Here is a 14,541-nt window from a genome sequence, read left to right on the forward strand (position 1 = left end):
TGGGGATGGTATTCTTGGGGTCATAGGCAGCATTCCTCCACCTCCAAACACGGCGAGTTGAGTTGATGCCAAAGAGCTCAATTTTGGTCTCATCTGACCACAACACTTTCACCCAGTTGTCCTCTGAATCATTCAGATGTTCATTGGCAAACTTCAGACGGGCATGTATATGTGCCTTCTTGAGCAGGGCGACCTTACGGGCGCTGCAGGATTTCAGTCCTTCATGGCGTAGTGTGTTACCAATTGTTTTCTTGGTGACTATGGTCCTAGCTGCCTTGAGATCATTGACAAGATCCTCCCGTGTAGTTCTGGGCTGATTCCTCACCGTTTTCATGATCGTTGCAACTCCACGAGGTGAGATCTTGCATGGAGCCCCAGGCCGAGGGAGATTGACAGTTATTTTGTGTTTCTTCCATTTGCGAATAATCGCACCAACTGTTGTCACCTTCTCACCAAGCTGCTTGGCAATGGTCTTGTAGCCCATTCCAGCCTTGTGTAGGTCTACAATCTTGTCCCTGACATCCTTGGAGAGCTCTTTGGTCTTAGCCATGGTGGAGAGTTTGGAATCTGATTGATTGATTGCTTCTGTGGACACGTGCCTTTTATACAGGTAACAAGCTGAGATTAGGCGCACTCCCTTTAAGAGTGTGCTCCTAATCTCAGCTCGTCACCTGTATAAAAGACACCTGGGAGCCAGAAATCTTTCCGATTGAGAGGGGGTCAAATACATATTTCCCTCATTAAAATGCAAATCAATTTATAACATTTTGACATGCGTTTATCTGGATTTTGTTGTTGTTAATCTGTCTCTCACTGTTCAAATAAACCTACCATTAAAATTATAGACTGATCATTTCTTTGTCAGTGGGCAAACGTACAAAATCAGCAGGGGATCAAATACTTTTTTCCCTCACTGTAAGAGCGCCCAAATAGCTCAAGGGAGCCCCGGATTTATGAATGGAATAGGGGCGAGCGATAAATCAGCTGCAGTGTAATTATTATCGGATTTAGAAAAATGAATAAATAACATTCAAAGGATAATCCCTCCTGATCCCTATTTTTCTGTATCTCGCATCATCTATTTCAGTCTCTCGACTATGTATCTGTCAGTTTCACTGCACGTCTGCCTCGCCTGCTATCTCTCTTCTTCTGTCTCCTCGCTACGTCCCTTTCGCTTGTCCAGATCTCTTCCCTCACGAGGACTTTATATATCTAAATGTGGTGGGGTGTGGGAGGGGTCCTCAAAGAGCCAGCAGCACCACCACCATCACACTTGTTGCGCATTTTACATCTCTTCGCAAACAAGCGTGGGTCATCAACATGCTTCTGGCATTCAATCTGTGGAAGGGAACTCCACCCCCCCCCCCCCCCTCAATGCATCACGCACATCAATGGAATGATGGCGACTCAATTTGACAAAATGGTTGCATCAGAATAAGAGGCCTAACGCCTGCAGGTGGTGTGCCATCAAACGGCCCCGCTGTGAACGTGCAGCAAAGAATGGTGAACGCATGGATGTGCTTTGTGTTGAAGCTGCTCAACTCAAGTCTTCACGCCTTGTGTATGCACGTGCATGTGTTTGTGTGTGTGTCACTCCGATCAGCCCAACCGATCATTTCCCCGAGGCAAATGCGCCTCTTGATAGGAAAGGGGTGCTTCCCTTTCAATGGCTCTCAGATGTCAGTGGAGGGTATAATCAGTTACATTTGTTATGCCCTTCTTTCCTAAGTACGGTAATCTCGTTATGATTATTGTAAGGCAGTGCGTCAAAACAGAATTAATGGAAAAATATGTTGCAGTAAAATCAATGTTTGATCTCGTGGAATCGTGGGTCATAGCTTAAGAGTGGAATACAATCCCATTACGTTACTACCTCTTGTACTCTATACAATATGATGAATTGTCACGATTTTGGATAAATGTTTCAATTAGCAAATTGTAATTTTTTTTGGTCTCAATGGTACAGACTCGTATGTGGAATCTGTGTATTGTTCCATCTCTTTTATTCTATTACCCTGAGTTAACATCTCGGTGGTGAGATGTTATCTCCCTCGCCTGGTATACAGGAGGTCGTGGGTTCGATCCCGACTCTTGGAGTTTGCACGTTCTCCCCGTGGTCGCGTGGATTTTTCTCCGGGCCCTCGGGTTTTTCCCTCCGCATTTAGAAACATCCGTTTAGAGTATTTGGCTGCTATAAATGTCCACGTGGTAAGCCACTTCGTTGAGCTTTCATTTGTGGCCAGGTCGCTTTAAAAAAAAAAAGAGCTATACAGCTCAGTGGGCCTTACCCGGTAAAATAAAAAAAAACAATAGCCGCAATGTTGGTGTAATATTTGAATTCACAGTAAATCGTCTTTTCTTCGACATGCATTTTGACGTTTGAATCACGAGCATAAAAAATATATTTTTAATTGATGATTTCATGATTCTCTACCTATAGTACACAGGGGGTATGCATTTGTTATTATCCTTGGTCAGCATTGACAGGGCTCCATTGACACGAGGGTGGTGGGACCTTAAGCAGTAGCACCCTCTCGGACGCCTTTATTACTCATGTGAACTCTTTCTCATTCCGAGACGGCTGCAAGTATGCAGGGTGGGGGTCCCGTTCACCGCCGAGTCTTGCAAGGAGCAAGTGGCATAGTGCCGTTGTTTTTAAAGGCATCGTTTTACTCGCCGCAGAGAACTACCTGAACAGGTGGCTGGTGGGTAACGTCGGTCATCCGTGTAGCCCATAAGTCAGAGCAGAAATTGGGACCATTTAAGTTGGCAAAAACAACTTTAGTCGTACCGATGTAGCTATATGGCTAATAAGAGTGAATTACTTGATAGGCCCACTCGTTTTAAATGCTTTTGCATAATTCACCGTCATCGGCCACATAGGGCAATTGAAACCACGAAGGTTATGCCACCTCAGGTGGTACCAACAAGTGAAATATCTGACCTGGTCTCGTAGACTAAGGAAGCCAATATGTTCATAGATAAAAAAAAACATTTTTCAACGTGATTTTATTTGCGCTTTAGAACGTAGCTTTCGGACAAAATTTCCCAATCCCCCACCCACCGCATCCCACTAATAATGAATCCACAGTCGCCTCCGGGACCGGGGACACGTTGACCTAAATTTAAATAGCAGGCACTGGCGCATCGTGCGGGTAATTAATCACACTCGAGTTCTCAAATTCCTGGGGACTGTTGGGGGGGGTGTTGGGGGTGGATGAGCCCCTCCAACCGTATACAGCATCCCCAAGGCGGAGGCCGCAATATGGTTGTCACTTTTTTTTGTTGTTTGGTCCAACCACTCGCCCAGACACCCACACCTTGCCGTCCAACCCAGCGGTACAACCAGGTGGATCACGGCAGGACGGTGGCGCGTGCCGGTTTTAAAGCGTGTGCCGCTCTCCCCGCGTCTGGCCTGCGTGGAAGAGTCGGTCAATGCGCCCCCCCCCCTCCTCCTCCTCCTCTTTAATTCTCACACTTCGCCTCTCCTCCTCCTTCGACTCTGCCCGCTTCTCGTTGACACTCGTCTGTAGATCTCATCAAAAGCCCTGCCCCACCTCATCATCTTGCCTCTCTCAACTTCCTTCCATGTCCTCACCTCTCGTCCTCTTCCCTGTGCTCAATCCCATTTACCATCCTTCACCTCTCCTCGCAGCCCTGCAGCGCCAGTAGTGGAAATTCCACATTGCTATGGTGTGGATGGATCTACCCATAGGACGACCACTGTTGACTTCCCCGCCTAGCGGTACTCATTTTATTGACCCCGGCAGAATGATGGGATGAGTCAACCCCCAAACAGGATTTGAACTTGCAACCTACTCATTTCGAACCGCTCTGCCTCCCGCCGAGCCATCAGGCTGGTAGTATTATTGTCACAGGTAATTATGACAATGATGCTTCCACTGGTATAACAATCGTTCCGCAGGTTCCATACATAAAGATTAATGAACTCGTTTTTTTAACGGGCAAGTTAAGTGCAGCTTTATAATGCTGTGAAGTTTATGTAAATCAGCTATTAGTGTAATTTGAGTCTGGGTTTTCCTCCACCCGTGATTAAACCGAGTCCTCAACTGGAAAGAGTGAATTGATGGTCTCAGGCCAGCCACCAATTACTCCACCCACCGACAACATCCACCATTCCCACTAGGTGGGAATTAAGTCACCACGGCGCTTGTGCCAGACCAGGTGCACTCCAAGGCCACGTGAAGTGTTAAAGGCTCGCTGACAGGAGGTCATGGCACATGACCTCCCGGTGCTCCGCTCGTTGTTGTGAGCGTCGCTCCTCTGCCCTCTGCTCTTGTTGGAGCGCGACTGGCTCCAACTGCCCAGTAGCGCCCTTCACGAGCCTCCTCCATAGAGGATGATCTTGACACCGCTGGTACCAGTCTTTGGCAAATCCACTCAGCTCCACATACCCCCGTACCACATCACTCCATCTCTCTCCAGCCCATGCCGCACCCATTTAGCACCCTTTATAACAACCCATATATGTATGTTTAACTTCTTTTGCACCATACATAGCCAACCGTGCTAATCGGAGGTGTGGGGGAAGGAAAACAAACTAAGCACAACAAGCAGTTCTAAAGAAATAAGCTCTCAATCGAGATGACTTAAAATTGCGTAGCTCCTGTACCTTCCCAATATCAGAAGGAAGAGCATTCCAGACGGCCGCCGAAGCGCATCTGAAAGCGCCGCGCGATGCGGTGACCACCGTCTTTGTTCGATGGCCGAGCCAACAGCCGCTGCTGCTGCGCGGATGCCCGGAGTTCGCGTGATGTTAAACCCTCACCGACACTCTCCGACGCACCTCCGCAGGACCTGGAGCTCAAGTACCTCCTGCAGAAACGAGACCACCGCCTCGTCGTCCCGGACGCAGCCTTCGTGAGCAACGAGCTGCACCTCGACTCGTGGTTCGACCCGCTCTACCGCCGCCGCATGCTCATCAGCCTGCGCAGCAACCGCCACCGCCCCACCTCGCTGCACGTGCTGCTGGGCATCAGCCTGCACGTCTGCCACGCGAAGACGGGCGCCGGCCGTTCGGGCGGGGGCGGCAACAGCGGCGGCGGCGGCGGCGGCGGCGGCGGCGCAAACGGAACGGGCGGCAGCGCGGCGCGTGGGGAGCCGCTGCTCACCGTCTCGGTGAACCCCTTCGGCGGCAGCCACTCAGAGAGCTGGCAGCTGCCGGCCGGGAGGGACGGCTACCCCGGCTGGGAGAAGGTGCGGCACCCGGAGGCCGGGCCCGCGACGGGCTCGGGCGCCGCCGGCGCCTTCCCGCCACCGGGCACCGTCGTGCAGTGCCACAACTGGACGCTGAGCCTGGGCAACCGCTACAAGTCGTTCTTCGAGACGGTGCACATTTACATGCGCAGCAGGGGAGGCCTGAAGGTACGGGGGACGGCGGATCGCGTGCGCGGCTCCCCCCTCGTTCCGTGCCGGCGACGCGGACGATCGGTGGCGCCGTCGCCGCTTGTTGCGGAGGTTCGCGGTTTTAGAGCACCCCGCGGCCGCCCTGGTTAACGCTTTTTCCATTCTCTTTGGGCCTTTCGGTAAAGTCACGTAGATAGAAAAATAATCGATCACGACGTTTCGATCGCAGCACGGGCACTCACCTGATGACGATTGCTTGTGTTGCGATCGAAATCTCATCAAAACGTAACGTTGCGGAGGTCAGCAGTGGTTGTGCTATGGCGAAACTCGGGCCCACCACGGCAATGTGACATTTCCACCACTGGCTCTGCAGGGCTGTAAACGGGAGGTGAGCACCAATGGCTCGATGCTCATTTTATTAGCAATTCCCTTTGACGTTTACATTTTTATTGGATGACTTGAAAAAACTCTACTCCTTATTTTTCTTACGTTTTTTTTTATTGAACAAGAGTCCATTACAAAGCACGAGCGATAGGGAAAAGGGGTACAGATATTCCGTGGACGACAAGCCCGAGGCTAGGTACCCACGGGGTAAGGGGAGGGCGATTGGGCTCACTGTCCCCCTTTTCACGTAGGAGTAGCGATCTGGAACATGGTATTTGAAGGGGGTCTCCTCCATATTCCTAACCACGGTCTCCATACATGTGTTCATCATTACGCGTGTTCATCACCTGTTCATCACGACTCGCCGATGGCGCTCAGCACAGATTTCTACCTTTCCACGAAGCATTCGCAACTTTAAAATGTTTTAGATCCCATGAGTCATCACACCAGACAGGAAATATCACCGTTTTGAGGGAGCGTCACATCTGAACCAGTCCTGGGCCCCACCGCTCTTCACCAACCTGCACTGGTAAGCGTGGTGAGGTATGGTCACACATCGGCCGTGAGCGACACTGCATAGGCAGGCGTTCATCCCAGCAGTGGATTGAGCGAGGGCTGTGCGCAATTTTATTGTTATATTCTTTGTGCACGAGTGTTCCTTGCCACAATTGGGCATGTAAGACAATGCCACGCGAGCGGCATTAATAACGGCATGGGCAGCGCCAACGGAATCAGCGTTGCTTTTAGAAACTGCAACGCAGCATCAGCAGCGGAAGCATCATTAATACAAAAAAATATATCGGCCGCAGCAGCAGCATAAACAGCAGCAGTGGTGCAAACAGGCGTCCTGGGGATGGCAATAAACCGCATCTGGTGTTTGTGTCATCTAAAAACATTGCTGAGGAAGGCAAGGGAAAAGCCACCTCGGCTGTCCTATCCAGGCTATGGTTAGATAACTCTTAAGTATGAAGAGCGGATAAGCTGCCACTTTGTCTCCTTCATACATCTGTCCGTCGTAAATAAAAATAAAAACATTTCTTGCACGACCCATCGGAGTCCATGATTTCTGCAGCACTGCTGCTGATTGAGCACAGGCAAAATCAGGACCGGTTCCGGCACACAGCGTCTCATCGGCTGAGCCGGGCCTGTCGGAATCAAGCACTGGCAAACCGCCACAATGCCACAGGCAAGGACTCTGCTCCGTGAGACAAGGGTCCTTGCTCAACTCAAAATTAAACGATAAATAACACTCATCGTTACATTGTGTTATGTAGTACGAAGGGTTAGCATTGTGCGGTGGTGGGAGGGGGAGCGAGATCAGATGGGATAGAGGGACCAGACCAGGTCGCCCATTCCCGTTCTGAAACATCTCCAAGCTGCAGGGTGGGTGTCCCGTTCACCGCTGAAGCTCGGAACGTGTAAGCGGCTCAGCGTTAATTTTATTTTGAGATGCGCATCACCGTTTTTTTTTTAAAAGACATTACACTCACCGCAGAGAAGTGTAGTGCCGAACTGGCCTCGTGGGGAGCCTCGGTGCATCTTCCGATCTGAAGCCGTGGCGATAAAGTGATTTAATCTTAGTGCACGTACGTCATCGGAATGGTAATGGGTCACGACGAAACATCAGAGAGAGCAGCAACAACAGCTGGAAAATAGCAGCCACAGTGTAAACAGCATCCTTCCCCACATCGTGTTGTCCTTCGCCGCACCTCCAAATAGCGCGGTTTGGCGATGCACGGCGCGAAAGAAGTTCAACGTACGTGCGTTCGTCATCAGCAGCAGATAAAAACAGGACCAGCAGGAACAGCAGTGCCAGCGTTGCACGGCAGCGGGACAATGCGTGGCATTTCAGAAGCCGAGTTTGTTTGCTGTGCCGTGTGGTGGAGCGCCATCTCCCCTTGTTGGCTCCATCGCCCGAGCTCACCCCATGCCATTTGACCCCACTCCCTCCGCTTCAACAAAACTCGTTCTACTTACCTGCTCATTACAAACATTGTAAAAACTGCACAAATGATATCCCTCTTCTCTCGTTCCCATGCTCCCCACCCCCACGGACTTACTCGTGCCAACCAATATATTTACTGTCACACAACGTGGCCGATGACGATGGTTTATTGCAACTGCATCCGGAACAATCAATAGACCAAATATAACCAAAATCTCCCTTACAACAGACTTTTGGAGCAAGTGCCGTCAGCGAGCATCTATAAAGGACAGCACGGCACACGGAGGGGGGTGGGGTGTGGTTGGTCAGCACCACGCTCAGCCACGTTTGTCTCACTTGTGGCGATGTTTACACCAGGTACTCACTTGAGGCTGAGTCGATCTACTAGGGGAGGTGCAGGATCGGTTCAGAAAATCGCCACTGGTGACGTTGGCCGTGAGTGGGAATTGAACTGGGGTCGTTACATTTGTAGCACAGCGCGCTAACCACTGCATTACTCCACCATAGTCACCGTAAAACGACTCACAAACTTCCCTCCCTCCATCCACTGCCTCCACTGCCTCCACTCCCTCCCCTCCCTCCACTCCCTCCCCTCCTGTCCCTCCCTCCACCCCCTCCCCTCCCCCCCCTTCCTCCCTCCACTCCCTCCCTCCACTCTCTCCCTTCCCTCCACTTCCTCCACTCCCTTCCTTCCTCCCTCCACTCCCTCCCTCCACTCCCTCCCTCCACTCCCTCCACTCCCTCCCTCCACTCTCCCTCCACTCCCTCCTTCCCTCCCTCCACTCCCTCCACTACCTCCCTCCACTCCCTCCCCTCCCTCCCTCCCCCACCCCTCCACTCCCTGGCTCCCTCCCCCACCCCTCCACTCCCTCCCGTCTTTGCAACCCAAAGTCAGGTGGGCTCCTGACCAACAACCGGACGGAGAGCAGCGAATCGGCCGACACGTCCGACCCTCCGGCCAAGTCCCAGCCACCACCACCGCCACCTCCGCCGTCGCCCCGCCGCGGCTTCATGAAGATTACATCGGTGCAGGTGTTCGGCTACCGCCTGCCCTTCAACGCCGAGCTGCTGCGCTCTACCGTGATGCGCTCCGGCCAGGTGCAGGCGCAGGGAGGCGCCGCTATCGCCGCCACCGCCGCCCAAACCCAGCAGCAGCAGCAGCACCAGCAGCAGCAGATGCTGGCGCTGTCCGAGCTGCGGGCTCGAGTGAACTGGCTGGCGCCGGCGACGCGCCACCCGCCCTACGACCTCTTCGGGTGTCTCCTGCGCCACCGCGTGCGTCTCAACGGCACGGAGGTGGCGCGGCTCAACCAGGCGCTGGACGCGTTCGATTCCGCGGCGCTGCTCATGCCCGAGACGGAAAGGACAAAGCTCTGCACGTAGTCGTCCGGCGCGGCGAGCCCTTGCTTCCGTCGACGAGGGAATTTTAAGAGAGGACGAGCGAGAGCGAGAGCGAGAGAGAGAGAGAGAACGAGCGAGCGAGAGAGAGGAGGAATGAGCGAGAAGAAATTAGAAGATGAGGATAAAGAAATGAACATATATGTATATCTGTCTATAAAAGTCGAACGATGCAAAGATGCGCTCGCGCGCGGATCAAAACGCACGACGTGAATGCGTTTTGAAGCGGCGTCGGAAACGTTTTTGAGAACAAGATATCGCATATACATCGGGTTCATGTTCCACGAGCAGATCACCCAGAAATGCACCCCTAATGATTCTCATTTACATTTGTTTTAACATTCGCACACAAGAGATCGTGTTCGCCAGATTGCTGTAAGACGCCCAGGGGAGTAAGACGCCCAGGGGAGTAAGACGCCCAGGGGAGTAAGAGGCCCATGGGGAGTAAGATGCCCATGGGGAGTAAGTCGCCCAGGGGAGTAAGACGCCCAGGGGAGTAAGACCCACCCAAAACTTGTTGCTTTTATTTCATTAGGCTCCTAGAGATTTGGTTAAGGACAAAAAGACAAAGGTTCCCCGTATAGCCTGTAACAGACCTTGAGGGCAAGTGCTGTTAGCGAGTAGCAGCTATGAAGGCTGGCACGGCGCACGAGGGGGTGGGTGGTCAGCACCACGCCCCGGCTGCCTTTGTTAGATTTGGTCACACACACTCACACACACACGCACACACACCCGCACACACTCACACACGCACACACACTCACACACACCCACGCACACACACGCACACACACACGCGCACACACACACCCACGCACACACACACGCACACACGCGCACACACCCACGCGTACACACACACACCCACGCGCACACCGACCAAAATTAAAAGATGCATCCCCAACTTTGGCTGTAACATACAGATGTGGGGGCGAAAAGAAAATGCGTCTTAATCTGTAAAATACGTTAATGGTTAATAATCAGGATGATCGAGAATACAAATTTTAATAATATTATTATTACCTCTGGTCAAATTAAATATCAGATCTCGACAACGAAGCATTCTTTTGTCTGCACGGTGCTTGATAATGCGGCCACCGCAAGCGTACAGGGCTCTTGCTATGAGGACTGCAGCTGGCAGCGTAGCGAAATCCATTGTTGCGCTGCACTTAGGTCACCACTTCTATGCTCCCCTCGCCCACACCCACATGCACTGCCCAGCGACATTGACGTTGATGTACGATCAAAAAACCCCTCGTGACATGCACAGGCGTAGGGGGAAAGCCTTCATTCAGGGTTAGATTGTCAAAGGGCTGTACATTATTATTGACGTTGACGCACGGTAGTTACATCAGTGATAGGGCCTAAACGATGACCCAAACAAAAGTGGATTGTTCAAGTGATCTTGTTCTCAGAACTTGTTGACCAACTCTCGTGAACGCACACGCAAACACACTCGCGCCACAAAGACAGAGATCCCCCGTGTAGCCTTAACAGATTGTTGGGGCAAGTGCTGTTAGCACCCATGAAGGCCGGCACGGCACAGCAGGGGGTGGGTGGCCCCTAACCACACCCAACCGCCTTTGTCTCCCCAGTGGCGATGTTTTATAAATCGCACCAGGTACTTATTTGAGGGCCAAGTCAACCTAGGGGAGGACCAGGTTTGGTTCATATAATCGTCTTCATAGCACAATGCACCAACCGCTACAGAACCGCCCCATACCACGCTCGCGCGCAAAAACAAACATGCACACTTATCAACAGCACCAAAAAGAAACATCACATTCGTTTGTAAATCTATTAGATGTTGCCATACCATTTGAGACAGCAAATGCGTTTTATCGGCAAATGCTGAAGCTATGAACGCGATTGGTCGAGGTGGCTCCTAAGTGCAATCGCTACTTGTGTCCATGGTGATGTAAGTTGTATTTATTGAATGAAGCGAAAACGGAGGCTGAAACGACCGTGCATTTCGTTCCGCGCGAGTGTTTTTGATGACGGGAAAAAATATATATATAACATCAATGATGATTCGACCAAGCGTTAGAATATCGAGGAAGTGAAATACGGATCAAACATGTCTAATTTTCAGCATTCAAATGCGCGGGTGAAGTTAAGTAATGCGCTCTTGTAGACAAAGCAAAACTGTTGTTCATGCAAGCGGTGGATCGGGGAATATTTTTTCTGCTTTCTTTTCTTTTCATTGTCGTTGGAGAAAAACAATGATGCACGCAAGTGGCCCCTGCCTTTTCATTGTTGCCAGAGTGGACCTGTCATGGGTTGTGTTTGTCTCGAGTTGCGACCCAGGAGATGCACCTTGCATGAGCACGATGGATGATGGGCAGAGGCAGCAGGGTGAGGGGAGGGATCTGGGTTTAACTTTGACCAGTGCAAGACGTGGCGACATTTTATAATCAAAGACGCGCTGTGGACTCTTGTGAATTCACCGACTCTGTGAACAAGACAAGACCAAGCCAACAATTGTAGTTAAATATGGACTTAACAAACATTTCGGAATGAATAGTCGTACATTTTAAGTGTTTCGTTATTTCTGGGGGGGGGGGGGAGGGTGGGGAGGTTGTTTTTTTTTTTATTTTGTTTAAGACTGGGATGACGGTTTGAAGGATTCGCACAGCTAACCGCGAAGTTGGACCCACGCAGCCCACTCTATGCTTAATTTATAACTGTGAAAGTCAAAATGTAATGACAAGAGTTTTAAATGTTGGAATACACATTTATTAAAAGGTATTTCTATTGCCGTCGTGTTTGTGACTGCTCGGGTTCCGTAACTCGCGTTTTTTTTTTTCAATTTTATTTCTACGTTTGTTTTATATTTGCAAGTTTACACCGAGTCCGATTTTTCGTTCGATCTCACGATCACGTTTACGAAAAGGCGGTTCTCTCGCCAGCGACAAAATCTACCCCGAACGTTGCCGAAAACTGTCACATTCTCAGAAGCTAAGCAGGTAATTTTGAGCGCGGTTAGCACTTGGCTGGGTAGTGACCACCAGTGCTTGCGAGGTGGTGTGCGCGCGGAACTGTGGGGTGGCCAGAAATGTGTCCGTGCACTCCGGGATTTCTCTCGCACGAAGTCAAGACGCTCGTGAAGCACTGCGTACATTCGCGGGTGTGGCCGTGGAGCGCCCGGGTGCATTCACCTGGGTGTACCGCCAGCCGGTCGGCACCGACGTCCCACGTTTGACGCTACGTGCTGCGAGCATCCGGTTCCTAAACAAAACAAAAAAAGAGCTGAAGGAGCTTCCAGAACGTGGAGCGAAACGTCTGAAATCGTGCCGAACAACACGCGTAGCAACCCGAAAACCACATCGGAGAGCCAAACCCCCATTAATCGCATTGGCCAATCATACCAGTATTTAATCTAAACCTTAACGTTTTATTTTACCAGGTAAGCCCCACTGAGCTATACAGCTCTTTTTTCAGAAGAGCCCTGCCCACAAATGATAGCTCAACGAAATGGCTTATGTGCAAATGCATAGCCAAATATACTAAACGCGTGTTGATTCTAAACGTGGAGGGAAAAACCGGAGGACCAGGAGAAAAAATCCACGCGACCACAGGAAGAGAGAGAAGCATGCAAGGAATGCCAACTCCAAATATACAGGCGTCAGTGTCGGGATCAGCCGCGGTGCCGGATTATCCCAGTAGCAACAGTAGCTACACATGTAGTAGTAGCTACGGGCCCCGCACTATCAAGGGCCCCGCGCTAAATGTTTTCAAGATATCATTTCCGGTTCAGTGATTCTGCACTTGCTCTATTACTATAGTACTATACCGCCTTCAACTTTTTTGAACGACTGGGTGTTTAAGGTGAGCGATTTGTCGTATTATCTGGCTGTATAGCAAGTGAAAAAATACAATTACTTTACTGTGCAAGTTAAACAATTGTTCATCTTTTGTTCTTTCGGTAAAGTCACGTAGAATGAGAATAAAATAAAAAAATGATAAAATAAAATAACACAATAATATTCTCACGACGTTTCGGCCACAACACAAGCGGCCTTCATCAGGTGAAGGGACGAGACTGTCTGGTAGGACAGCGCTGGAGTGAAAGAGCCACGTTCAGATCACGGCCTTTAAGCTGTGTGAGAGGAACAAAGCGCCTTGACAAAGGAATTAGCATATAATTTAGCATTGAAATGGCTGAATCGAAATTTAAACAATTGTGTTTTAATATTTGTGTCTTTTTTTTATTTTAGGGCCCCTTTATAACATATGTTACAGGCCCCACACAAGCTTAATCCGGCACTGATCATCAGGGCGCTTCGGAAAACATGAATCTCTCGACTCAGTGAGGCTTTCCCTGGCTAAACAATTGGCATTATCATTGTACATCTATTTACATATCCTTTCTCTCATGCTCTCACTTGCGCACACACATTCAAGTTCGGTCGACGCACAATCTTGTTAAATTGTCTCAACATCGCCAGATGCGATGGCTAAAACCATCCTTCGGACGGCGGTGAGTGTGCAGCAGAGGCGATGCATAACTCGCGCGCTCGCACACACGCACACCCAAACTCGGGCCCGATGTTGGGAATAGATGCTTATTGTACCACGCAGCTCGATCCATGTATGGATACACCACGAAAAAAGGAGGGAGAAATTACAGATAAAAGTACGTTTTCTTTTCAGAGCCTCTACGCATCTCTCACCAATGTCACTCTCTCTCAACATGCCACCATGTCCTTTCTCAAGCATGTTGGCGATCTCGTGCTGCCATGTAGCTCTTGTCAATGATGTTGCTCAAGAACTTTGCATTATATACTCTCTCTCTCTCCCAGTTGCATATCTTTGTTTCAGTTGCTTATGTAACGTAATTCGCCCGTCTGCCCTGGCTTCTTGTCCGCATAATTGTCCCCTTCCAACAATTATATTCAGTCTCAAATTGTCCCATCAAATGTCCGAGACATCTAAATTAGCTTTTTTCTAATTATCATTAATTTTATTTTTGTGTACCCTGCTGTTACCCGTATTATAGTTATTTCACTCATTGTCCATCCATAATCACTTTTAAATTCCTCCTTCTGTTGCTTCAACGTTTCCTTTGGAGGGTCTTTATAATTGTTTTATAATTGTATTTAATTGTTTTCACATCCATCCAGCTTTCACATCCACACAGGGGGAACAGACCTGCACACATAACACACTTCTAATTCTCGTCGTTATTAAAACAATATTATTTTTCATTTTCGATCCAATTTTCTGAAAAATATCTCTTCGCCACTGCTTGTTTTGTTTATCTCAATACTCTCTGTAGGATGTGGGGACCATCGCTTCCACGGGATCCAATCAGCTGCTCAAAATAAAGAAAGTGGGTCATTGTAAATCAGTGTGGTGGGGGGGGCTAGATATCATCCTTGCACGGCACCATTTCAATCTACCTGCATCTATAAACACATTATTATTTAATCTTGATTTGAAACTTT

The 14,541-nt window shown here is 49.8% G+C and overlaps 1 protein-coding gene across 2 annotated transcripts in view; it reads left to right on the forward strand.

The window, feature by feature from the left end:
* The window catches only part of LOC116953185 (BMP/retinoic acid-inducible neural-specific protein 1-like), a 115,553-nt gene extending 103,701 nt beyond the window's left edge, over positions 1-11,852 (forward strand). For both annotated transcript variants that reach the window (XM_076074841.1, XM_076074842.1), the window contains exons 10-11: positions 4,816-5,385; positions 8,588-11,852. In XM_076074841.1, the coding sequence (XP_075930956.1) occupies positions 4,816-5,385; positions 8,588-9,079 (1,062 nt within the window). In that variant the 3' untranslated portion in view covers positions 9,080-11,852. The remainder of the gene's footprint in view (positions 1-4,815; positions 5,386-8,587) is intronic.
* Positions 11,853-14,541: the final 2,689 nt, after the last annotated feature.

This window comes from Petromyzon marinus, chromosome 50, assembly GCF_048934315.1.
Source record: "Petromyzon marinus isolate PM22_M1 ecotype Great Lakes invasive population chromosome 50, UKy_Petmar_22M1.pri1.0, whole genome shotgun sequence".
NCBI lineage: Eukaryota > Metazoa > Chordata > Hyperoartia > Petromyzontiformes > Petromyzontidae > Petromyzon > Petromyzon marinus.